General features: G+C 45.3%; 1 protein-coding gene across 3 annotated transcripts in view; it reads right to left on the reverse strand.

Annotated features, from left to right (window-relative positions):
* Positions 1 to 27,610, reverse strand: part of ADGRG6 (adhesion G protein-coupled receptor G6) — a 513,628-nt gene that overhangs the window by 59,758 nt on the left and 426,260 nt on the right. For all 3 annotated transcript variants that reach the window (XM_069235130.1, XM_069235132.1, XM_069235131.1), the window contains exons 17-19: positions 20,536 to 20,581; positions 20,115 to 20,224; positions 1,602 to 1,729 (exon numbers count right to left, since the gene is read on the reverse strand). In XM_069235130.1, the coding sequence (XP_069091231.1) occupies positions 1,602 to 1,729; positions 20,115 to 20,224; positions 20,536 to 20,581 (284 nt within the window). The remainder of the gene's footprint in view (positions 1 to 1,601; positions 1,730 to 20,114; positions 20,225 to 20,535; positions 20,582 to 27,610) is intronic.

Consider the following 27,610-nt stretch of genomic DNA (forward strand, 5'->3'; position numbering starts at 1 on the left):
ACACCTATAATTCTGTTTCCTTACATTTAATGTTTTTCCCCTTTATTGGTTCTCTTGGTTTTCCTTCTACCTATTTCTTGGACTAGCCCTTACTTTTGTTTTGGACTGACTTTTGTGTATGAAGCAGCTATAGTTTTTGAACATGCTCATATTATCTCCTGTGATTTGGTCTTGGTGACTAAGAACCTGCTTTTTGGAATTGCCTTCAGATTTCCCTTTTTGGTTTTCTGACTACAATTCTACTTTCCTGTAAAGGAGTGTGCAAGTTATCTTTGGTTCTCAGGCAAGTTTCCATGTTTGACTGGGGGCTAGTAAAAGTAGTGCCTCCCCTCACACAGGGCAAGCTGCATCAAAGTTAGTCCATAATACTTACCCATTACAGAGCCCTTCCTCTGTTATCTGATACTCACTGTCTTCTGTTTCCTCTCTTAACAGTGAGTAGTATTGTACCTCTGCAGTGTTGTGCCGTCCCGTATCTCAATAGCCCAGTCCAGTTCCTCTCACAACCACCCTGCTGGAAATGAGTGTCACTCTCTCTCTAATTCCTCACCCTCTCAATCCTTTTAAAACAGGATCTCCTTACTCTCCTAGAATGTGATACAGGGAGTGAGACCACATACAAGTGAAGAAGGGGGTATTAACCTTACTATCCTTCGAGGAGTGTGCAAAGGGCTATGGAACTATCTGACATTCTTAATCCATATAAGTAATATGTATTTATTTTCCTTAATCATGTTTCTGGTCACAAATAGAAAGTTGGTCAGTCAACTATTGTCTATGTGGATTCATATTAAATTGTAGTGCATGGCAGTCTTCAAAATATATGGTAGATCATGCAAACCTCTTGACCTCACTTTTCACTTTGTATTTAGGGTGTAGTACATCAGCCCAGCCTCTGGGAGCACCGATATCATTGGTGCAGCAGCTGCAATGACAACACTGCCCTGGAATGTAAAGGGCAACTTTATCCAAATTATGGCTGCATTTTCTCACTTAACTAACCTGCATCAATTTTCCTTGCATGTATTTGGACCCATGACTCTATTAATATGCACTGGCATATTATGCTTCTAAACTTTGAACAACTTATTTTTATGGGATTCGCTGGTGGGAAGAATACCATATGCTGTAGATTATATCCTACAAGCCTCACTCAAGGTTTGGTTCTGTTGTCTATAGTAATCCCGGTTTGGTTGGGTATGGGAATAAGCAACAGAATGAGGAATTACAAGGTCTGTGGTAACTCTCTGGATCTGTGGTTTTCATCCAGGGAGTCCAGGTGAAATACCTGGGGAAAAATTAGGTTTTGCTAAGGGAATCAGGGCTGGAATTAATAATTCCTCTAGCAGTTCCCTATTTCTAAGAAAACCCTTAAGGTCCCACCTGCAAGCCCTGGTAACTCCATTCCCTGGAGTCACCCATCAAGTCAGTATCATTAGCTCGTGCGGCAGAGTTACTGCAGTTACTCCGGGCCACTTGTAATTGAACCTTAGGCATGACATGAAATTGCAAGAAGACAGAACACAGTCACGCTGGCGCATAGACTTTGATTATTATTCTCGTGTGTTGCTATAGATAATTCAAACGGGAAAAATGCTTACTCAAATGCAATGTAGGTGAGTAAAGTAGCAGCTGAGCAGATAGCAGATATTCCACACCCGATGTAGGAGATGAAGGTAAGGACTTTGTTGTTGACCTCGTCAATTTGTGTACTTGTCCTCTGGAGGTCCTAAATCAGAAAAAGAAAGATCAAAAGTGATCACAATGGATCTTAAGCCAAAATGTTCCACAAACACAAATTGCTTGTTAGACTTCTTAACATTACCATAATCTGTAATTAACAAGGAAATACTGCTTCGCTGGGAGCAATGGCGAGCTACTCACAGGTCAATATAATTCTATACCAAGAAAAGCTAGCTAGCCTTCGGTGGACTGCATACAGAGTGACAACATACTAATTAAACTTCTCCCAGCCACACACTTTCTCCTTGAGTAACAAACTAAAAATGTATGTTGCACCCAAATTCCATATGTTTCATCAAACTGACATGTTTCAACAGTACAGTTTCAGAGGAGGCATACATTCCTACTAATGTATTTCTACAAATTCCTATCATGGCAGATACTAGACAAGACAGCCACCCCAGATAGTTCTTTCCACATAAGCAAGTTCTTGGTGACTCTGAAGATCACTTAGGAATCGTTCTAAGAATTACTCCTGCAGTGACAGCAGTGCTTAATTTGAAGCAGTGCGTGCAGGTGGAGACAATGGTACGCATTTTCTTTCTTTGGTCCAGAGCAAACAGGAGAAAAACACAAAGTGGGAGGACAGCGTAGAGGAAGACAGGAAAACAGTGAGAAAGGGAGACAGTGTGCAGCCTTGGTATTTAGCACCCTGGCTTTCTGGTCTTTGTTAGTGCCAATTGCAGGCATCTGAACAAAGCTTTTGTCCCCAACACTTATTATTTTACAAATAAAGAACTGCAGCTTCTACATATAAGAATGGTATCAGTTGACGTCATGCTGATAGGATACACTTTTACACCAGACCGCTGAGATCTAAATCTGATTTGGGATACCATGTCAAAATAAAACAGGAGTGTGGTAGTGAAAAGGACACCACACAGTACTCGCCAGAAACACTCTGCTTCTGGCTGGTACCACAATGAGGGTGCAACATCAGAGTATTGCTGCAGCTGCAATACTTGGCACCTATGGACAAAGTACAGCACCCTGTTCCGTTTCCAACACCCACTACTGACTCTGAACCTTTAAGCAAATGGGCACACAGTCCAGAGGCGCCAAATAGACTGAACATGGACCAGTGGGTAATGGAGAGCACTCTGGAGAGAGAAGGCAACCAAGTGGTGGTCAGAGATCACAGACACAAGTGAAAAAGAGCAACAATTGAGGAAAGAAAGAGCAGAGGACTCACATCCTAGTCTAGACAGTAAATGAGAGAAAGTAAATGGGGAGATCGTCATAAGAGAGACCTATAAATCATGGCAAATAATGGATGAGGGGATATATTTAGCTAGGGAAAGAAAACAAAAGGAGTGGAATTTCTTCATACACTTTACATAGTTCTCCTTACTCTTCTCTCAATACATTGCCCTTATGATGAGTTGGAGTGTATATCAGTGCATCACTTTAGTCTACACTTGTTGTTGCATTAAAGAATGAAATGCTGACAGAATATCTCTTCTTAGAAAATCTAGCATTGACAGCCAAAATTATATAAGGAGTATTGCTGCGCATACATTGGGCGAACCACTGAATCCCAAGCATTTTTTATTCCTCAGACTAACTTCCTTTCTCATCCCCTTTTGGGAATTCGTACTTAAACTTGGGAGGAGGTAGGGGTATTATTGTCCATAAGTCCAAAGGAAGATGTAGTTATTGAGTTTTTATATTTAAATGCACTCATGAAATACATCACAATACATTTTAACTTCGAACAAAACCCCTTGTTTAATTTGCATAATGTACAAAAAAATGGCTGACATTGCACCGGCTGGAGTGGGACTACATCCACCAGCCTTCAACTTGCCTGTGACGCTTGTGGGGGAGCTGCCTGATGCATTAAAACCGCAATTTAACTCCTGCTCCTCGGGCGCCTGACATTGCACCGGCTAAAGTGGAACTACATCCCTCAGCCTTCATTCTGCCTTGACACCGGCATCGAAAAGGGGGGGGAGCATCTCACATGCTAAAAGCGTGATTTCAGTCCTGCTGCGTGGGATGCCTGACATTGCACTGGCTGGGATGGGACTAAATCCCCCAGACTTCATCTTGCCTGTGACACCCGTGGGGGGGGTCCTCCTGGCAAGACTGAGCAAAAAGCAGGCCCGTCTGCACCAGTCCAGGGCAGGTCGAGGCTGGGCTGGTTCACCCCTCTGACATTGTCATTCTTCGGCAGAGACAGTGGTTGTGCTCTAACTTGTAAGCGATTGGCCCCCTTTTCAGTGGACATTTACGGGGTAGCTATGGGTGATTTTTCTGGCACAAGTTTTTTCTGTGCCATCTGGGGTTGGCTAATTATAACCAGGGTCATCCTTCATGTCTAGGAATGATCCATATTCCACCATGAGAATCCTTGAGGTGTCTTGTTGTTGTTGCTGGTGCTTACTGATTTGGGACTCCGGCCATCACTTTGAGGTCCCTGGCAGCTGGTAGTCAAAATGGGCAAAAGGAAAGCTCCGACAGACAAAGCCAGTACTTCTGTTAATCCACCTGGCCCCTCTACTTTGGACTCCTTCCTGGTTTGCGCTGTCAGTTTTGTGTCTAAGGAGATTGAACTGGCCGAAAGGAGGCTCTCTTGGGACTCAGGCACTGCATCGGGTTTTTCTTCTGGCATAAACATGGAAGGCCCAGTCACCTTGTCTAACTTGGTTACCACTTCTGACAGAGTAATCGACCAGAGCCCATTCCAGGTTCTATCGTATCTGCCAGTACTCATGCTCCTATGCACACCAGTGATTGTGAACCGTCTCCTAAGAGAAAGCACAGGCACAAACAGGGGGATCATGCCAAACAACTAAGAGGAGCAAGGCAAAGCTTGGGCCAACAGGAGCATGTAGAACATTCCTCATTATTGGTTGGTGGGGATTTGCTCAGGCCTATTGTGGGCTACAATACCATTATGGCCCAAGGTTGAGACAGCATTTCGGAGCGGTTTGCTTTGGTAGTGTGCAGCTGAATTACCCCATTTATGGATATAATTTGCTCTCTAGAATCCACCATTAAACACTTGTCTACTGTTATTTCTGGAATACAATCAAATGCTGTCTCACTAGCAGTCTTACTAGCAAATGTAATTCTATGTCACTGCCGTCTAAGTAAATTATTGTTGTTGGTACCAGCTCTGTTCTTTAAGATTCAGGGCCTAAGCATTATTTGCAGCCTGTATTAGAAGGGAAAAAAGATCCTGAGAGACAGATTCAAGGCAGAAGGGAAATGAATAGGGTATCAGGTGAAGGGTCTAACTCGCAGTTACAGGCCTCCAGCATTCACCCCAGCCTAGGCTTAATCTCCCCCCTGATTGTTGTTCTTATGTGGCAGTCTTAAATGGTGTTCTCTCACTCCAGGGCACACAAAAAATAGACTTTTGTGATCCTTCAAAATAAGGTGTGGAATTGACTGGTGTGTCACTCAGTTTAGAACTAATGACTATAATGATATTTTGTCAGGAGGGTGGGGCGAGCCAGCCCTTTAGTTAAGCATCTCACAATCTCATCAATTGGAGGATCCCCGAAACAGCCTTGTGATTACTGAGGAATGGGTTTGGGGCTAAACAGCTGGGTGGTGCAATCAACCTAGTTCCCCTTCGGTTTTTCTACAGACATCTGGCTCCAAGAGGTAGGGTGGCCCCAAGGACTATCGCCACTAGGGTAGTCGGTGATTCCAAGGCCACTCTCCTGGTTTCCAATAGATATCTCCCCCTTGTGTATTTGAATGAGTTAGACTGGCGCCAGGGTCTCCAAATTAGTCAAAGTAATACCATGACGCCACCCCTCGAGATCAACACTACCCCACTGGTGGAGCTTGTGGTACAGGGTGATGTTGTTGCAACTCCACCCTGTTATACCAAAGTTGCTTCATGGAGTGTTGCCGGCCTAGCCACCAAGCCTGACTGCACAAGTTAGGGCTTGTCTATTGATTTATTCAATATATGTTTATTTCAAGAGGCTTGGTTTGTAGCTGAGCAACATCGTGCAGAGTTTGCCAACTTTTCTATTCTGGAAATAACCTCTGTGAGGGATAGACCCTCTGGGGGGTTGACAACTTGGGTTCAGACCACCTTATACCTTAACCCTGAGGTGACTGATGTGAGCTGCCCTGGTGTTTTATGTGTATCTCAATTCTTTCCCGCTCTGGAAGGGTATTCTATATCCGCAATGTGTATTTGCAGACCCCAGCTAGAGGTGCTGAGTTGCATGTCATTAATTTATTTAGTACGGCATATGACTGATGTTTCATAGGGCTCCTTTAAAATGATGGCAGGTGATTTTAACTGTAGATTTGAGCCATTGGACATGCACAGTATTCCACTGTTGGTAAAGAGGATCAGCTCTGGGGAGTCCCACTTCTCTCTCTCTCTCTCTCACCCGCTAAGAGGTGGTCTTCTGTTGTGCTCCAGCTAAATCCATTTACACTTGGTCATGATTTTTAGGCATGCAATTGTAGATCCAAGTCTGACCAGGAAGAGCTCCATAATTACCATCGACTGCACTGAACCAGCCTTATTGATTATATCCTACTTGACATTCGGCTCTGGCACGTATTGGTTGACATAACTGTAATTCCCATACAGGATAGTGACCATAGTGCTCTGGACCTCTGGCCTTGGGTGGTACTTTGCTGAGCATAGATGAACCACTTGACTGAAGGTTTATTCAGTCTAACAACCAGCGTAGGTTAAAGTGGAGTACCATGATAAGATCAGAACAAATCCTGGGGGAAGTTTTCGAAGTTGTTTCTAATGGCGCTCTGCAGTGGCATATGAAGTTATTCCCCTTGGTGCTTCAGATGTTGTGGTGAGACTGAGCGATATCCACAATACTATGTTTGCCTCCCTAAAAGATTTTTTCCTGGTAAACTCTACGTCTATACCGAACAGGTAGAAAGAGGCCTCTTGGTTCTCGAGAGTATGTGGCGTTGCTAAGCGCACGCTCTCTCGATCTATTAAATCTGGTTCTACAGAAGCAATTCGGGGGGGACTAGACTACATTGCAAAGCTACTGTTACTAGCACCAAGAGAACCTGGGAGCGTTCCAAGTGGAGTACAATGTTGGGTGCCATAAAAGATAAGGATTATTTCGATTTTTGGCAGATTGTTGCCAATAGTAACCTGACTCTGGTCAGTTCCTGAGCATACTCCTTTCCGTGATGCCCTGGAAGATGTGCTGGGGCAGCATGGCACTGCTAAGATTCCCTGACTGAGGTCTCTGAAAGCATGTCTGGGCCAGACTGGGTTTGAACACTTAGGGTCCTGTTGGGCAATCATTACTTCAGTTTCTAAGTCTTACCTGAAAGGTGCTTACTGGCGCTATGTTGACAACGTACATCTGTACACTTTCAGGGTTGGATCCCTTAAGACATCTTTTTTGAGGTTCAATGTGGTGTGTGAGTTTGAGGAGTTCATGGATGAGACTGAACCTCCTCCTGCTAAGAGCTTTTATCTTAAATTCCGTTTGGGGACTTTGCCCCTTTGTTCCTTTACCGCCAAGTGGAAAACTCATCCTAGAGAACAGGGTCATTTTTGTCCATTCTGCCCACCGGTGGTAGAATCATCCGAACACACTTTGCTGTTTTGTCCTGCCTGTCAGGGAGTTAGAAGAACATGCACTCTACCTGTCTGTCGTATTCTGGGGTTACAGAACTTTAGTACAGCCTTAACAGTACTATGGAGCGTCACAAAGCAACTTATTGTCTTTGCTGTCTCTCGGTTTCTGTTGCACATGTGGAGGTTTAGGCAGAAAAAGTTGTCCAGAGGTGTAGGTTTCTATTTATACCCCTCTTCCTCTCAGCTGTTTGATTCTATCATTCATATGGTTTTAATATGTACATTGCTGCTATTGTGTCCTAATTGCTGAGATTTCAAAATGTGAATTGTTTTAGTGTGTATTTATTATTTTATACTGTTGTATTGCATTTTTAACATGTTCTTTTATGGTCATGCAGTCGAAATAAAGATTGATTTACAAAAAATGCAGGGACATATCGTTTTTCACAAAAAACTATGTGAATAATGTGAAATCACAGCAGAACCTTAAAATGGTTCCAGAAAATAAAAGTGAACCTCTAGCCGAAGGTCTTTTTTAAGAGGAAACAGACCGAGGGCTAAGAAAGCCACTTCTTGTAGTAGGATACAAGAACATATGTAAGTAGTTGCAATATGAACTCTTTCAAGTCCTGCCTCCACCGTCGCTGTATACACTACCCACAAAGAACGGCAGCATGCCAGAGAGTATACACTAGCGTCAGAGACAGGGGAATACTAACAAGAATGATTACGTTTGAAAGTGGTACATTTACCCATCAGACCTTTCATTTATTATTCATGCAAGCACTGTTGACCGAATCTAAAGTCTACAGACAAAGGGCAGGCCTCATACCAGTCAGTGTGTTTTTGCACATCAACTGGTTTGAGACGAGCATCTGGGGCAGTGTCTAGGCGCCTCTCCATAAATGTCGCCAATTTTCTTGGGTGTGAGATTGGTTTAATGGAGGAAATTACATTGTGTGACCTTCAGCCGTGTGCTATAGGACACTTTCGTGTATATTAAAAGATCCACACCGATTCCTTATCTATTATATTGTGTGCCAAGACTGCCTGCCCTTTTAGTTTGGCTTTAAGCGGGTATTTTTGTACCATATCATTCAGTACCTTATATAGCCATTTAATAGGATGTTTACAATCTCCTATTGCCAAGAGTAAGTGGAGGAAGTGGTGTTGTTTGGGGTTTCCCTCTTTCTGGCCCCATAATTGTGCAAAGGCTCAGATTACAGCTGCATGCATTAAGAATTGGCCTGGGGGAAGGTTGTAGTCCTCCATTAGTTGTTCTACAGTCAGGGTCTCTCCATTCCGGTACCAATCTCCCACCATAATAATGCCTAGTTCAGTCCATTGTGACAGAAGGGTGGCTTTGAAAATTCCCGACCTATGGGAGGCTTACCAGAGGTATTGTTGGAGAGTACAAGAGCAATGTGCCCTCAGTTTAACACAATTTCTCCAGCACCTGGACAGTAATATCGGAACAGACTGTGCAGCTGATGTCCTCCCAACTAAGAGCGCTACCAGGACACCCTGATAAAGTTCCCTACCAACATGCCCCAACTCCACTCGCCCCTCACTATCCAGCCAGCACTTTAGCCACTGCAGATGTGTCATTAGATGATATAGCTTGAAGTCTGGAACTCTAAGACCTCCAGAGGTCATTGCGAATTTAAATGTATCCAGGGCGACTCTCTTCCTCTCTGTGTCCTAAATTAGTTCCCGGAGCAGGGAGTCCAGTTGTCAAACTATTCTCAGAGGACCCATACCGGTAAGTTGATAGAGAGAGATATAGTAGTCTGGGCAGGACAATTATTTTTGTAAGTGCTATCCTTGCCATGATCAGGAGCAGGAGTGATCTCCAGAAAGTCACCAATCCCATAAGTACCTGAGACACAACTCAACGTTCCCTTCTCACAGGTCCACTGGACTATGGTAAATATTAACTACAGTTATTTGAAAGTATAGGGGGGCCTCGTCATACCCAGTGTCTCAAGGTTTGGTACCTCATCCTCCCGGTTCACAGGGGAAATACATGTTTTGGCTCAGAGACACTGTCAAATTCCCTGGGTGGCATTTGCACCTGGATTAAATCCTGTTCCTCAGGCCTGACATAAAAATAGAATGTCATCAGCGTAGAGGGATATAATGTGGGTACCATCCTATAGGAAATGCCTCTATTCTCACCCTTTGCCTGGGCCACTGCTTCCAGAGTTTCTGTCGCAGTACAAAAAGCCGCAAGGAGAGAGGGCAATCCTGCCTGGTGCTGTGATGTACTGGATCTGAAGATACAGACCTCTGTCCGAACCCAAACCCAAACCCAGGGTTTGGTGTAGACTGCTATGATCAATCTTGAACATCACGCTCCCAGGCCCATACAAGGCATAGTGGCCTCAAGGAAACTCCACTGCACTGTATCAAATGCCTTCTCCGGGTCCAGGGAAGCAACTAGTGCCTTGGGAAAAGCACCGACCTCAGTTTGGTCTAATAGTAGGTAGTCTGCATCAGTAGAAATCCATTCTGATCACTCTGAATCACTGTTGACATGAAGGATACAGGCGTGTTAAAAACATCTTTCTGAGTATTTTAAGATCAAAGTTCAGCATGGACAGTGGTTGATAGGAGCTTGCAGTCTCCCTGGTTTAACTCGGCTTTGGCAGGGCAGCCACCAAATCCTCCCATGTTGTCCCTGGGAGATTTCTCTTTTCTAAGGCCATTGCATATTTGGACAGTTGTGGAGCACAGAGATTAGAGTGTGTTTGATAGAATTTAGCCAGTATTCCGTCCAGCCTTGGCGCTTTCTTTTATGACGCCTCGTATTTCAGAGTAAACAGGCCATCCAATTTCTCCCTATCTCCTTGGCTCAGTATTCAGAGCATGGCCCTACCAAGAAAGGCTTCAACTCCCTCCCAGGAAGCCTCTGCTTATAGTTCATACAGTTTCTTATAGTAATCAAGGAAGAAGTCATCAATGACATCCTGGTCATATTCCCTGGTGCCTTCCATCAGGCACCTTGACACTGAGTATCAGAGAGCCTTTAGACTCCTGTCAAACCAACCACACCAAAAACCTCCCTGGTTTGCCCCCCCTTCATGCACTCTGGTTATATACAACTTGTAGTGGTGACATGTAACTTCTCAATAATTTTTGTGTAGTCAGCTTTGCTATCAGCTAGTTGTTGTTTGGCATCTGGAGGTCAAATTCCTCTAATTCTAACTAGTGAATTAGCTTGACCAGTCACATCATCTCTTTATCCAGTTTGCTAAAAATTCCTAAAGTATTGCACAGGTAATGGCCTCTCACTTTCACCTTAAATGCCTCCCATTCGATAAGGGCTGATAATGTCAATTGTTCATTCAGTGCAAGGCACTCAGTGATGGCTTTACGAAGCGATTCTCAGAAGAAGAGGTCAGTCAAGGAGCTGAGCTGCAGCTTTCAGATGGGTATCGGGGAACAGGTCGTCCCACCCACCAGGTAACTGTGAGGGAGTTATGATCTGAGATTGTTCTACGGAGATACATGGATGTCATGCATGGTAGAATAATAGGAAAAGTCTCTGGTGTCCCTATTATGCTGCCTCCTGACAATCACCAATTGCCAGCTACATACTCAGGTGGATAACCTTTAGCAACCTTAATATATTGTGCCCCCATGGAGTGGAACTGTCTAGTCTCACATCCATGACACAGTTATAATCCCTGTTCAGCATCAAAAAGTTTGTTAGGAATTTACCTAGTTGCTCTGAGAGAGTCTAAATAGTCCAGCTGGCCATGATTCAGAGCATATATGCTACCCAGGAGAATTTCCTGCCCATCAAAGTTGCCTGCCACTATGACCAATCTACCCTTGCATCAATTCTAGTGAGTGTTGGGAAGAAGAAGGTGTTACAACTCTGTCGTCCCATCTCTAGGGGGCGCTGTAAGGGGACTCTCGGTAGCCTGGGAATCACCTTGAACAGTTATCTAGAGTCCCTTGCTGACTCCGGTTTGTTTCTCTTTTGGCCAGGGTATACTTTTGTAGTACTACATTTGCTTACTGGGACTACAAATCCCATAATGCACAGCCTAGTAGTCAGGAAAGCCTGGATTCTGTTTCCCATTGTTTTCTATGGGAGAAATCCAGTTGCTCCTTTACACCGGACCCTCTGCTCCAGGATATGCGAGTGTCTGAAACTACACACACCTGAGACCTCTCCTGTGCAGCCGAGTCATGTAAATCCACCTGGGGTTTTCTGCAGCTTGGAACTGCTTATAAGCAGACATTTCCTCAAGATCCCAGTCGTGCATTGGAGTACGATTCCTTTGTGTTACAGACCCTTTATCGGATGGAGTTCCAGTCTTGTTCTGTTCCAGTTCGAACCTGTTTCCTGTTTCTCTGCCCTGCTCCTGATTGTTCCAGCCAGAGTCTGCTCCCTATCTCTTAGCCTTGTACCTGTCTGTTTCTTCCAGAGCCTGCTCCCTCTTTCTGTCCTGCTCCTGCCTTGTTTCCCAGTCCTGTTTACTGCTTATTCCTACTCCCTGTATTCCAGCCCTGTCCTTGCCTGTTCCAACCAGAGCATGCTCTCTGCTTCCTGTCTCAGTTTGTTCCAGCCAGAAGTTTGCGCCTTGTTTTCAAGTCCTAGTCCTGCCTTTGCTTCAGCCTGAGCCTGTTCCCAGTTCTTGCCTCTGCCTCTTAGTTTGTTCCCTTCTGTTTCCGTTTCTGCTTGGTTATTTGTGTCTGGGAATTGTCCTATCAGTCTTCACCAGTGTATAAGTGTCCTCCTTTGTACTGGGGTTGGCTCCTGGTTTCCAGGAGGCAATTCCAGCCCCCATCCTTGTCTAGTGTTATACATTGTCTTTCGTGCCTAACAGTGACAGTGTGCTATTGCTGTTTTCTCAGGAATTGCCACTGTATTTCCAGCTGGACCCTCAAGAGCGTGTCTTGTGTATGTAAGTACTATCCTTGTTTGTGCTCTAGGATCCAGAGACAGAATCACTTCTGCTGCCTCCTTTTTATGGGGCTGGCAGGGTGACTATCTGTAAGAGCAAACTGCACAGAGGCATTGACATTCCCTCTCACTGTGGGAGGTTCTGCGCCCTACTCTGTGTACAACCCCAGCGTGTTTGTCCATTAGCAATCTGTTTCCTGTTTGTTCACACAAGGGATGCTCTGCTTTTGCTTTCCTGTTTTCCTGTGCCTGTCCATAGCTGTCCTTTCCATGTATGCCTTTATCTGCTCTTCTGCCCCAGTACACTACCTCTTTAGGATATTCGGTGACCTCAAGGGGTGTCCCAACCAGAATCCTGATCAGACTTGCCCGAAACCGTGACAGAAGGCTCCAGGTCAAATCCAAATAAGTGCCTCTCTCACACCATAAGAGTAACTAGTTTTGACAAGTCGCCCCCCTCCATCTATGCTGGGGTCTGGTTACCTCCTGCCATGCCAGGTGCACCTCTTGCAGGCGTACAGGAGTACTATGGCTTCCTCTCTCCACTTCAAATATGTAACCACTGTATCTTTTTTTTTATAACTCTTTTTATTAAGTTTATGCTTCTGAAATACCACAGAAGTGGTAAAAATAAACAAACTATTGTTACACAAGAAAACATTTGTGCAAGGCACGCTAACTCAGTCATCATGGTAACATTCCCCAATACTAAAGACACAGCAAGATAAACTCCCATCAGTGTAGCTTTCAGTATAATACAGCCAGTCCACTCCTCAGCCAGGAAACCCTTAAGTGAGACCTGCTCTGCTCCGAGACCCTGTTGAATCTCCATCTAGGTACAGTCCCTCTGCCTGTGTTCCGTTGAAGTTCTAAGGAGGCCAAGTCCTCCAGCACCCACCATGGACCCCGATTTTATTAAATTTCGTGGGGCAGTCCCTTGCCAGATACACCAGTTCTTCAGCCCTCATGCGCCAGTTCATACCCGTCTTCCATTCCTGTATTGTTGGGACAATAGTGCTTCCCAATTTACAGATCAAGTCATGACGCCCCACTATCAGGGTCACATTAATGAAAAGGAGAGCATGGCAATCCTGGGTCTGAGCCCCCCACACTCCCAGGGCCACCAGCTGCTGGGTGAGGTATATTATTATGCCCAGGGAAGATATTATCGCTCATCTCCTTCCAGAAGCTCTGGATCTTTGGGAATCCCCATATCATATGCAGCAGTGTACCTCTCTGTCCACATCCCCGTACACAGAGATCTGTCTCAGTCTTACCAATAAGAAATAGTTTGGTCCTGGTGTAGTATACCTGATAAAGAATCTTCAGCTGTATCAAGTGAAACCCAGCCCTAATCCCCACTTCACAGGTGTACTGACATGCCACACCCCAGTCATCATTGTCCAGCCTGCACCAGTCCTCCTTCCGTTTTCCCCTCAGGCAGTCAAGCGTTGGGAGACTATTATGCAGCAGAACAGAGTATATATGCAACACCGCATGGTGGGTCAGGGAGGCCCCCAGTGGGGTTTCCTCTGTGGTTGCCCTCAACAGTTCCCCATAACTATGCAATATATATGATAGCTGCAGAATCATCAGATCATATTGGTGTTGCAGTTCAGAAAATGGTAAAATAGTACAGTCATCCCAGATGTCCTTCACTTTTGAGATGCCCAGCAGGTCCGATTTCTTATACTTGTGCCAATAGTTTTATCGCTCGTACCCTGCCAAGGATATCTGCCTCCCATAGCGGGATCTTCAGTATCACTCTATCCTTTCCCCTGGGCTTTTGTTGCCATTTTCCAGATTTTAACCACTGTTGTTCTCAGGGGAGGAAAAGCAGCACCCTTTCTACCCATGTACAAGCAGACAAAATAGCCCCCCAGGATCCATTGCGCACCAGTCTGCCATTATCAATGACTCCTGTTGAGATGAGAAAGTCCAATCGTTGATTACCTGGAGCTGAGTCGCCCAGTAGTAAAGTTGCTGTCTGGGGAGCGCAATTCAACCCTCCAGGGGTTTCCTAGTCAGGGTAAACAGGGCTATCCAGGGTGTCCCCATCCTACAACAGGGTCCTGGCTACCTAGTCCACTACTTTATAGAAACTGCCTGAGATCTCCAAAGGTGTATTTTGTAAGATGCAAAGAACTTTCGGCAAATAAATCATATTTCATTGGGCAGCCCTTCACTGGCAATGATACCACGAGCTTTTGCTATCGACCCACATCTTCTCTATAATGGTCATAGGCCCTGGTGAGGTTTTCCCAGATAAACAGCTCCTTGTCTGTGGTCATTGAGACGCCCAAGTAATTAAATCCAGTCAGTTCATGTTTAGGGAGCTAGCTCCAGACTTTGAGCTGCTCCCCTTGTGAGGTTGGGCAAGCTATTGGTTTACAACCATTAATGCTGAATCGTGAATAAGACAGTCAGAATCTGTAGAATTCGGGGCATGGATCGGTCAGGTCGGCCAGATAGAGCACTATGTCATCTGCATAAAGAGATATAACGTCTTCCCCCCACAGGTCCCATCACAGCCCCCTAAGGAGTGAGTTCTGGCATATCCACATTGCCAGTGGTTCAACTGCCACCTGGAAAAGCAGGGGGGATAACGAGCACCCCTGGTGGGTGTCCCTGCTTAGGTCAAATTCCACTCAAACTGCATCGCTGAACTTCCCTGGCAATCAGAGCTGTATAGAGTAGTCGCACCCAGACCAGAAGATTCAGGCCGAAGCTCATGTTTTCCGAAATCACACACATGTAGAGCCATTCAAGGGAGTAGAATGCTTTCTCGGAGTCCAAGGCTAGGAGAATGGCTGGTTCAGCTATTCTATCTCTACAGGCGAGGCACCGCACCAGTCACTGTAGGTTGCGTCTCGTCACCTAGTAGGGCATAAATCCTGAGTGGTAGAGGTCTACTAGGGAGTCTATCACTCACATCAGGCCATTCTCCAGGGCCTTCAATGTTGAGCAGGGATATTGGCCTATAGGTTGCACTGTCCCAGGCTTATGAATCATCACTATTGTTGCCTTCTTCAGATCACGCAGGAGGGTCCCATGCCAATGGGCTCTGTAAAACAGATCCCGCATTGGGCCTGCTATGCGTGTTCAGGCACACTTTAAGAATTCAGCTGCCAGACTGTTAGGGATGAAGGACTTCCACCCTTTCATTTGGACTTTGGCTTCTGAGATCACCTGCACCGTTATTTCTGCTTCAGCCCTTTACTTGCTTCTCTCCCCAATCTAGGGGCTGTGATATCTGCCACGAAGCCCCTCAGGTCCTCTCCCTTGGCCAAGGTTCCTAACTCCATAAGTCAACCAGCCCCAAAGCCTCTAGGAATTGGTACAGGCAATGGTCTGTCTGATGCCTCTCCCCTATGACTGTCACCTGTTCTATATCCCCTCTTACAGGTAGGTTTAGGACTCCTCCAGTGAGTAGAGTCCTCGGAAGTCCCACTATCCTGCACCCCAATCTATCCAGACCCTTGCAAGTCTGACGGCAGGAAGCAGGACACCACCACTAGGTCTTCCCCATTCCACAGTCTCTGAACTTCCATCGGACTTCCCTGATCATCTGCCCAGACCTGAGTTATCCATAGCGGGAGAGACCTGCGTGCTAATAGTCCCAAACCCCTGGACAAAGTGGGTCAGTATGGGCCAGTAATTTGTATCAGCCTTAGCTCATGAAGCCTCAGCAGGTCCCCACCAGGTGGGGTCATGCCTGGACAGATACTTCCAAACTATGCCTGTCTTGAGCTTATTCCCAGTCCATTGACATTCCAGGAAAGGATTTTTAGGGTAAACCCCAGGACTACCTGTCTGGACGCACACCTTTTCTGTCCATGTTCTGTCACAGAGCGTTTCTCAATGCCTTCGATTAACTGTCCTGAGCCAGCATCCCTCGAATAAACATCCCATTCTACTTTCCCCACTAACCCACACCCAAGGCTCTAAACTACCCGCCAACCCAATGCCCAAGGGGGTCTGTCACATTAAAAACATGAACTTGTGCTGCTTGTCAGCAAACACTGATAATCAATATAGTAAGTGCTGATTAAATATAGAAGCTTGAGAGTCAAGGGGTGTAGAGCCTCAGGGAGCCCATATGGGCTGCAGTCTCCCATGCGCCTGTCCTGTTGGCACTCCACCTGAGGCACCCTCCTGCAGCTCATCAGCTCAGAGTATCTGCCATCATTGAGGGGACCACAGGAAGGGCCTCTTCCTCTGCCTCTCCCTTAGAACCCTCTGAGTCCTCTGTTGACACCAGAGTCTTTCACCAGGGCGGCCCAGCAATCGTCCAGCTGGAGAAATGGGTGCAGTTGAATGCCCACCACCACCTTGGCCCTTTCCGTCTTCACCCTATTCTGGGAGGGGGCAGTCCATGGTCACAAGGCAACCTGCACGGTGAGGTCTGTGTCCACCATCCACTTCGGTTTCCTCTATTTTGCTGTTCAGGGACTGGGTGCCCCCCCATTTCCTACCAGTTTTATGCTTCTCTAGCTGAGTTTAAGAAATGGGACCTATTCCGTTCGATTATCTTCAATTTTGCAGGGAGGAACAGTGCATATTTCAGATTCAGAGTTTCCAGCATTGTCAAATGATGTTTTACTGCAGGGAAAGTCTCTATCTGGCATTGCACTGCATTGGTGTAGTCTGGTATATGCTCACTGTGCCTCCTCCAGCTCCCAAGGGCCATGTGCTAAGCCACCTGAAGGATCTGATCCCAGTCTCTAAAACTGAGGAGTTTGTGCCAACCGTGTACACAGCAACTGGTGTGTCCTTTCCACTGTAAACAGGTTAGGTGACTTGCCCTCTCCTGATCACACCTGCCAGAGTCTTGCAGCCCGGCTGCCTCCACTGCATCCAATCACATGGGCCAGGCCATTTCACTATCTGTACAAGATGGCAAATGGCCTGTCACTGCTGAGTCCATGTCTCCCTGCACGTGCCTGACTGCACCACAAGTGCTTCCCCTGGGGCTCCAACGTCCAACACTGCGGAGGGTCTAATAACTGACTCTGGGTCCCCACAGGACCATGCCAGCTCCTCGGCAGCTCCGGCTAGGCCGCTGCCATCTTGGCTCCTCCTTGTGATCTCAGATCCATGGCGACCGCTCAATCAAACCCCAGTCCACAGGTGCTCCTCGGCATCCTGCACACTCTTCATAGTCCAGGGAGTGATGCAGGCTGGTTCCCATCCCCGAGCTGGGGCATATGATCACAAGAGAACAGTCTCCGAGGCGCCCGCTGCCAGAGCTCTACTCCAATGTGACCGGCTCCATGCACAACAGGCCAAGCCCTTGTATGTAACCAATCTGTGGCGCATTATAGGAGAGCCCAGACCTCTAACATTTCAGGTGACAAGGGTGTAGTTTGGTTTTTTATGTAATCCCCCATCTCATGTTCTTTGTCATCTGCCCCGTAGTTTGTCACATAAAGAAGAGTCTTGTGAGTGTCTCTGTGGACCGAACTCCTGAACACCAGGGCAGGAAAGGGAACAGCCAATCGCCCAAACCAAATAACAACACATTGGCATACTGAAATATCAAGCTCAAAGGCTATTCGCTGAGCAGGGGTGTGTGTATTTAGATGACAATCTGACTATTGAGACTGGCTCTCCCATCTCCCGCCAGACAAATGAGAAATATTGGAAATGTAGAATATCAGAATTCCCAGACAGACGACTCATAGGCAATACAAACCTGAAGTTGCCACTGTTTAGTGTTCTTACCACCACTTTTTTCATTAGGCAATATTGGAGATCATATGCCATCCCCTGGGTAATCTGTGAGCGGCTCTCCCTGTCAGAGGCGGCACCTCCAAGTCAGAGTCCGAGGATCATGGATCTGATACCTTTTCACTGCCCTCATCAGACTGGTGTCTATGCCGACACCGCTGCTGCTCTTTCATTGCGAACTGCTATTTGTCTCAGAGCCATCTTCTCTTGCATTTTGCCTTCCGAGGCAGCTGAAAATGTGATGATAGTGGTGCAAGTTTGTTCACTTCATTCCAATTCAAGCCAGTCCCATGCTGCACTGGGGTTTCGTGAAGAACAATGATTCACCATTTATCAAGACCTTCAGTTTTGTAGGGAACATTAAGGCATATTGAACATTAGCTTCTCTGAGTGTTCTTTTCACTATTAAGAGGGATGCCCCCTTGGTTTGCAGTGCCATTCTGTAGTCTAGGAAGAAATTCATTTTCAACCACATAGGGTTCCTGACCTCCAACCTTCTGCAGAAGGGGATTTCTGACCAGTAGTGCAGGGGTTCGGCCAATATTGTTCTAGGGGGTCTGCTCAGTGTGTAGCTCTCGGCAGGCAACCTGTGCGCATGTTCCAAGGCAAAGAATAGTGTTAAGCCAGTTGAAGCCACTTCAGCACTTATCCAGTTTTCCAAGTAAGTAACCATATCAGAGCTTTCAATTTATTCTGGGATGCTTACAGTGTACATGTTGTTTCTTCTCTGTCTACCTTCTGCATCATCTGCCCTCCGTTCCAATTGTAAGACTCGGGCAGTGCTCAGCTGCATCTGGGTCACCTTGTGCTCAGGTTTCAGATCTTTGAGGCCTTTCTCATTAAATTTCACTTGGTCAGCCAAATCATGGTGCTCTACTCAGAGGCCCCCACCTCCAGAGCCACTTTGTCTATCTCGGTCTTCGATGCTACTCTAGAGGCATTGATCACAGCCTGTACTGTACTGAGGTGGAGTTGGAGATATTCAGGGAGTTCTCCCTGTGCTGGCAGTAATTCAGCATTCTCCCCCCTCTCAGCCACATCATCTGAAGGTCTGACAACCCCAGGAGTGTCAAGTTTGATAACAGGTTTGGGTTTCCCTATTGCATATTGACTAGTCCAAGGTTTCTCCAGTGTCCGCGCTCCAAGACCGTTCACTGTCATCTAGTGCTCTCACTGTCACATAGAGGTAAAGTCCAGAGTGATCCTCGTCTATAAGGGGATATGCTGCAGGGGTGATTCCAGGGCCCCGCTTCTTTGCCCAAATTTGTTGTATTAGTCCTGGTAGCAACCATATCTCATACCCCACCAGTTGTCAACAGTGTAGGCTTTTTTCCACCATGGTTTACACCCCCTCAGTTTGTGTTTTCCTAAATTGGGGATGGTATATTCTCCAGGGCTGTAGAGCAAACAGGGTAATCCTGAATGCATAGTAGAACCTTGGAGGGTAGTCACGATTAGAGCCCCACCATGGGTGTTTAGGGTATTTGGGCGGCCAAGCAACAATCAGGTCCCTTGGTTCCAGGTCGCCCGGCCACACCGTGAAAAGCGTTGAATCTAACAGTTGGGCCTGTCTGTTGTTTCCACACAATATCTATATTAGTAAAGTCTCCAGGGCTGCAGTGCTCAGGGGGGTCATTTGTATTGTGCCCTTAGCAGGTAGTCAAAGTAACTGGATATTGGGAATGGAGTACATAGCTTCTTGGATGTCATAGAAGGCCCTGAGGTTAGTACTGATAATGTAAGTACATAAAATGAGTCAAACTTGTAGAAGAGATTTATAACATGAATTAGTCTTACTACATGCTATTGGGTTAATGTGTCCCTAAACAAAACATTAAGGTGTAGGAGCCATTGCCTTCAGACACTGAACTTACACTTACTGATAAGGACTGGATTACTTAGAGTTCAATGTTCGACCTAAGTTAGTGAGACCATAACATAGCACTTGGCTTATAATTGCTTACGATAAAGTCCACTGTATAATATGATTATTCTTCTCTTATCTTGTCTCTGACCTTGCCCATGATCTTCTCCAGAAAAGGCAAAGAGCTAATGCTGTCTGGTGCTGTATTAATATTTTGACATTTTCTCAGTGCAAAGGGAGCTGACTCTAAGCCTTTGATGTTATCTCTTCCTGTTTGACAACTGGCAAAGACTACCACAATTTATTGAATCACTTACCATTAGTACCCCAAAGTGTGTGAGGTGATTGCAAAGGCACACAGTCTCATTTGCATTGGATTCTGCATGGAGCACACTGCAACCAGTCGAATTCCAGCCACCGCTGTAATCTGTGGGAAGAATGGGGCAATTGTGTTTAGGAAATCTTCAGAAAAGTGGATTTCGTCAATCTCCATTGTCTTTCCTGAAGACATCTGGAGTCTGAATTACGCATTGCAAAAGTCTTATGGCAAAAGTAAACTCTACCTCATGATATGGCCATATTTGAACGTATTTGAACATAATGAGAGGGGGGAGGAAAGGTGAAGAGTGGAATGGAGGGCAGTGGAGGGGAGAGGAGAGGAGAGGAATTGGAAGGGGGTGGAGAGGAGTAGTGATAGATGCTGATTTAATTTCAGAGACATTGAATTTCTGAACTTACTGTTTTTTGTCATATCCCAGAAAACGCATGATGGCTTTGGGTTTTCCTGTTAAGAATACATCAAAATCAATTACTTCTGACAATGTATTTTCCAGGTCATTTCTGCATCCTTTAGCAAGATATGTCAGACTAAATGTATGAAGGTATTTAGTTCTTCCTCAACTCCATGCTAGCAAGACTTCACAAATTGGCATCATCATGTTATCAAGTCATTTGCACCTACTCATCTTGTTCTATAAAGTAAAGGCTTTTTTTCTCTGACACAGATTTCAGAAAAGCTGACCAAGCTTGGACAAATACCATTTTAGCACCCACTAAATGGCATTAATTAATCACAAAATCACATCTAACATCACTTGAACAGCATTCTTGTTGCTGCTCGACTAATTCATGGACTGAAGACGTTTTGCTAGAACCTTCCATACCCTCAAATACCTCAACTCACTACCAGTGCGCATCCTTGTAAAAGTTGCTGCATCAACAGCGGCGCTGTGCACAAGATCACCTACTATTGTGGCAAGCAAGAACAGGAACTCCATTGAGTAACATTACACTTTGATCAGGATCAAGGCACAAAATGTAGAAATGAGACAAGGCACTACATCTTCTTCTTCTTTCCTGAAATTGCTCCGAGTATCTGTTACTTCCTTCCCACCCAGATTCCATGTTCCTGCCTGTGAGAAAGTAGCCTCTTTCTAGCCTTGTTACCCCCACTTTAGGCCTGTTTGTGAGTGTATGTCAGGGTGTTTTCACTGTCTCACTGGGATCCTGCCAGCCAGGGCCCAGTGCTCATAGTGAAAACCCTATGTTTTCAGTATGTTTGTTATGTGTCACTGGGACCCTGCTAGTCAGGACCCCAGTGCTCATAAGGTTGTGGCCTATATGTATGTGTTCCCTGTGTGGTGCCTAACTGTCTCACTGAGGCTCTACTAACCAGAACCTCAGTGGTTATGCTCTCTCATTTCTTTCAAATTGTCACTAACAGGCTAGTGACCAATTTTACCAATTTACATTGGCTTACTGGAACACCCTTATAATTCCCTAGTATATGGTACTGAGGTACCCAGGGTATTGGGGTTCCAGGAGATCCCTATGGGCTGCAGCATTTCTTTTGCCACCCATAGGGAGCTCTGACAATTCTTATACAGGCCTGCCACTACAGCCTGAGTGAAATAACGTCCACGTTATTTCACAGCCATTTTACACTGCACTTAAGTAACTTATAAGTCACCTATATGTCTAACCTTTACCTGGTAAAGGTTAGGTGCAAAGTTACTTAGTGTGAGGGCACCCTGGCACTAGCCAAGGTGCCCCCACATTGTTCAGGGCCAATTCCCTGAACTTTGTGAGTGCGGGGACACCATTACACGCGTGCACTACATATAGGTCACTACCTATATGTAGCTTCACAATGGTAACTCCGAATATGGCCATGTAACATGTCTATGATCATGGAATTGCCCCCTCTATGCCATCCTGGCATAGTTGGCACAATCCCATGATCCCAGTGGTCTGTAGCACAGACCCTGGTACTGCCAAACTGCCCTTCCTGGGGTTTCACTGCAGCTGCTGCTGCTGCCAACCCCTCAGACAGGCATCTGCCCTCCTGGGGTCCAGCCAGGCCTGGCCCAGGATGGCAGAACAAAGAACTTCCTCTGAGAGAGGGTGTGACACCCTCTCCCTTTGGAAAATGGTGTGAAGGCAGGGGAGGAGTAGCCTCCCCCAGCCTCTGGAAATGCTTTGTTGGGCACAGATGTGCCCAATTCTGCATAAGCCAGTCTACACCGGTTCAGGGGACCCCTTAGCCCTGCTCTGGCGCGAAACTGGACAAAGGAAAGGGGAGTGACCACTCCCCTGACCTGCACCTCCCCTGGGAGGTGTCCAGAGCTCCTCCAGTGTGCTCCAGACCTCTGCCATCTTGGAAACAGAGGTGCTGCTGGCACACTGGACTGCTCTGAGTGGCCAGTGCCACCAGGTGACGTCAGAGACTCCTTGTGATAGGCTCCTTCAGGTGTTGCTAGCCTATCCTCTCTCCTAGGTAGTCAAACCCTCTTTTCTGGCTATTTAGGGTCTCTGTCTCTGGGGAAACTTTAGATAACGAATGCAAGAGCTCAGCCGAGTTCCTCTGCATCTCTCTCTTCACCTTCTGATAAGGAATCGACTGCTGACCGCGCTGGAAGCCTGCAAAACTGCAACAAAGTAGCTAAGACGACTACTGCAACTCTGTAACGCTGATCCTGCCGCCTTCTCGACTGTTTTCCTGTTTGTGCATGCTGTGGGGGTAGTCTGCCTCCTCTCTGCACCAGAAGCTCCGAAGAAATCTCCCGTGGGTCGACGGAATCTTCCCCCTGCAACGCAGGCACCAAAAAGCTGCATTACCGGTCCCTTGGGTCTCCTCTCAGCACGACGAGCGAGGTCCCTCGAATCCAGCAACTCTGTCCAAGTGACTCCCACAGTCCAGTGACTCTTCAGTCTAAGTTTGGTGGAGGTAAGTCCTTGCCTCACCTCGCTAGACTGCATTGCTGGGAACCGCGACTTTTGCAGCTACTCCGGCCTCCGTGCACTTCCGGCGGAAATCCTTTGTGCACAGTCCAGCCTGGGTCCACGGCACTCTAACCTGCATTGCACGACCTCCTAAGTTGTTCTCCTGCGACGTTGGACTTCTTTGTGCGACTTCGGGTGAGCACCGTTTCACGCATCCTCGTAGTGTCTGTTTCTGGCACTTCTCCGGGTGCTACCTGCTGCTGAGGGGCTCCTTGTCTTGCTCGACGTCCCCTCTACCTCCTGGTCCAATTTGCGACCTCCTGGTCCCTCCTGGGCCACAGCAGCATCCAAAAACGCTAACCGCACGATTTGCAGCTAGCAAGGCTTGTTGGCGTTCTTTCGGCGGGAAAACACTTCTGCACTACTCTACAAGACGAGAGGGATCCGTCCTCCAAAGGGGAAGTCTCTAGCCCTTTGCGTTCCTGCAGAAACCGCAGCTTCTTCTGTCCAGTAGAAGCTTCTTTGCACCCGCAGCTGGCATTTCCTGGGCATCTGCCCATCTCCGACTTGCTTGTGACTTTTGGACTTGGTCCCCTTGTTCCACAGGTACCCTAGATTGGAAATCCACAGTTGTTGCATTGTTGGTTTGTGTCTTTCCTGCATTATTCCTCTAACACAACTTCTTTGTCCTTAGGGGAACTTTAGTGCACTTTGCACTCACTTTTCAGGGTCTTGGGGAGGGTTATTTTTCTAACTCTCACTATTTTCTAATAGTCCCAGCGACCCTCTACAAGGTCACATAGGTTTGGGGTCCATTCGTGGTTCGCATTCCACTTTTGGAGTATATGGTTTGTGTTGCCCCTATCCCTATGTTTCCCCATTGCATCCTACTGTAACTATACATTGTTTGCACTGTTTTCTAAGACTATACTGCATATTTTTGCTATTGTGTATATATATCTTGTGTATATTTCCTATCCTCTCACTGAGGGTACACTCTAAGATACTTTGGCATATTGTCATAAAAATAAAGTACCTTTATTTTTAGTATAACTGTGTATTGTGTTTTCTTATGATATTGTGCATATGACACTAAGTGGTACTGTAGTAGCTTCACACGTCTCCTAGTTCAGCCTAAGCTGCTCTGCTAAGCTACCATTATCTATCAGCCTAAGCTGCTAGACACCCTATACACTAATAAGGGATAACTGGGCCTGGTGCAAGGTGCAAGTACCCCTTGGTACTCACTACAAGCCAGTCCAGCCTCCTACACTGCCCTTCTCGAAGGAACTGAAATCCTTACACTTGAAATAACACCTTACCCACATGTGACTATTTTTATTATGGACCACAGGCAAGAAATGCACTCTATAAATATCAGATGTTACTTCAACAGCTTTTACATCCAGTCACTACAACCTAATAAGTACATCAGGAGTATGTTGTACATTCAATCATTGTATGCTACATTGGGAGCATCTACACTTCACAGGTTAGTTGGTATTATTTTAAGACCCTCATATATGTAGGTATATATATTTGTGTGTGTGTGTATGTTTGTGTAATTTAATTCTAATCTATTTTTTAAATTACTTTTTAAATGAGATTAATAATTTGTAATAGTTAATGTAATATTAGTTTACATTACCCCTCCCTTAACTCTAAAGGTACTTTCTACCCATATGCCCTACCCATCACTAAACTGTAAAAATCATCACTACCACTAAGCACTATCCATTCCTGTTCACTAAAAACCTTTTCTACCCCTAAATATTACCCATTCTTGAACCCTAAAGATCTCTTATGACCGAGACTTTGTCCAGCAACTCTCCAACGAAGACGTTTCCTCCTCGGGTATTGCCATCTGTCTTGCCCCACTGAATTTTCCTTCTCAGACATATTTCTTCAAAAATTCTTTTAAGTCTGAAGGTGAGCTGAGACCAGCTCCAATCCACTTTGTGTATCCAAACCGTGCTCCATCGTGCTAACTTTTACATGGTCTCGTGGTACTAGATGTCCGTGGTTGGCCCTTAGATTGTTTAGGTGCTATTTTTCACTAACAAATTCAAAAAATCATAACTCCAGTTCTACTGATTTAATTTGCTTTGGTATGATTTTATTCATTATAATGTTCTCTGTTCTTCTAAATTAGTGTGGTATTTTCTTGTGTTGTGCTTTCTTTCACTTTATTACTTTTTGAGTGCTGCAAAAATACTTTACACATTACTTCTAAGTAAAGCCTGAATGTTTTTGTGCCAAGTTACCAGAGGGTTAAGCACAGGTTAATTCTGTAACTTTTGTGGTTCACCCTGATGAAGACTGTAGTTATTGTTCGAGAAAGTTTTTCACCCCTCCACCCCTAAACCCGATTTCATACACTAACATAGCTGCATGAAGTATATTCAATATTATAATAGATAAAGGATAAAATCACTTTTGCAGCATTAACATGCCAATGGAAACTTGGTTTACATGCGTTTGCTTTACTGACCATATCTGAAATATTGCAATTCTATATTTAAAAGGAGAACATTACAAAATTTCAGATGTAGTTCTTAACGTAAATGGAACTCCCTTTGATTATTTTGACCAAAACATGAGGTTTAAATTGTGCTTCTATTCCGTGTCCATGGAAAACAATGCTAGCCTTAGATGAAGCTGAGCTACATTGCTCATTCTCTCTGTAGAAGAGATGCTATCCATTCAAAATGATTTTTTGTGTTGAGATGATTATAGATTCTATTTAACCAAAAAAGTCAAACAACTCGTGTTGTTCCTGTATGAGATAGAGCCATCAAAAGACAAGGCCAGGCCCTTAACAAATGAATATTGAAAATTACTTCAGTTGGTGGGGAGGAGTCAGGTAAAAACATTCATTTCTGGAGCTACCTTTCCACCAGGGTGCAAAAGCTGGGTGAAGAGGTTTGTAGACTCCAATAACAAGTGGTTGGCAATATTTTCAAAACATTATATCTGAAGACTGTTCAATAATATCAGAAGATTCCTGAAAAGTTTACTCAAGGGCATGCAGTGTCCATGCCCAAATCAGTGAGTACCACTCTCTTCATAATTTTTCATTTTCATTTTCATTTATGACTTATCTTGGTGATTAGCACTTTCTAATGTCATTGTCTCGGCTAGGGCAATTACAGTGTGACATGAGCCTGTCTCCAGACTGAGACTACTTGGGCAAAGGTAGCTTTGGTGTAACTGTATATTCAACTTGCCTGCTTTGCCAAAGACCACCTCCTAAGTTACCCACAAACAATATGCAGTAGCAAAATAAATGCCTCACCTGTGCAAACTGCTTTTTAGGTTCCAGCATACCGGACCGCTTAGCTGTCTGGTTTGCTTAAGACTTCTTGGGGACTTTCAAAAGTTGACTTAGGAAGGCCCTTTTCCTGTTGATTTCCATTCACTTTGTGGGTTGTAACTCACATTTTCTGGCTTTCTATTTGCTGGTTTTATTTGCTTTATGATCTCCAGGTTAAGTTAATCTCTCCTGTTGCCTAAACCGTTTTTACAGTACCCTTCTATGAACTCCCTTTCTGTAACCAGGCCTTTAAATCTTGTTCTTCCCTTGTCATATTTGCTGTGCATTCAAATGTTATGCACTGTCTTCCAAGGGTGCTTGCTTACTTTTCTTTCTCTAACTTCAAAGTGGGAGGATTTTTGTGACAATCTTGCTGGATACTGGGTGTATGAAAATGGTTTTTCCTAGCACATGACAACATTTAAATGAACTATGTAAGTATTTCAGTATATATCATAGTTAGGAACACAAATGAAGCACATTTTTGTAATTTCTGGTGTGAATTGGAAACAAATACTTTAATATGATAAAAACAAATCATTACACTAAGTGATGCAATGTCCACACATTTTCATTTGTGCACTGATTTGTTTTATTATTAAAACTGTATGTCTGTGCAAATGTATTGATCCTTTCAACTGAAAATGTATTCTTTGTAATGGTAGTGTGCTACCATACTATGCATACTCTGCTCTATGCCTCCCCACTTTACCCTGCACCACTCTACACCATTGCACTCTACTCTACACAACTCTACTTTACACCATTCCATGCCACTCCACTCCACTGCACTCTATTCCACTTCACGTTACGCCTCACTGCTCTACTCTGTACCACTCTGCTCTATACCAATGCACTCTTAACTGCTCTACTGACACCACTGTACTCTACACCAATCCAGGGTAGGCCACATCAATCTACTCTGCACAACTCTAATCTATGACACTGTATTCTGCAACAGTGTACTTTATGCCTCTGCATTCTATACTGATACATTCTACGCCAATATACTTTACTCTGTAACACTCATCTTTATACCCCTGCACTCTACGCCATTCCACTGTGTGCCACTCTAATCTACTCTGCACCAACACACGCTATGCCTATCCACTCTACAGCACTTTACTCTATGCCATTACAATGTATGACACTCCACACCACTCCACTCTACGGCACTTCACTCTACTCTAAAACAATCTCCTCTATGGCAATGCACTCTACGCCACTCTGTGCCACTGCACTCTAAGCCACTCTACTCTTAACCACTGCACTCTACAC

This window comes from Pleurodeles waltl, chromosome 5 (assembly GCF_031143425.1).
Source record: "Pleurodeles waltl isolate 20211129_DDA chromosome 5, aPleWal1.hap1.20221129, whole genome shotgun sequence".
In the NCBI taxonomy this organism is placed as follows: Eukaryota; Metazoa; Chordata; class Amphibia; order Caudata; family Salamandridae; genus Pleurodeles; species Pleurodeles waltl.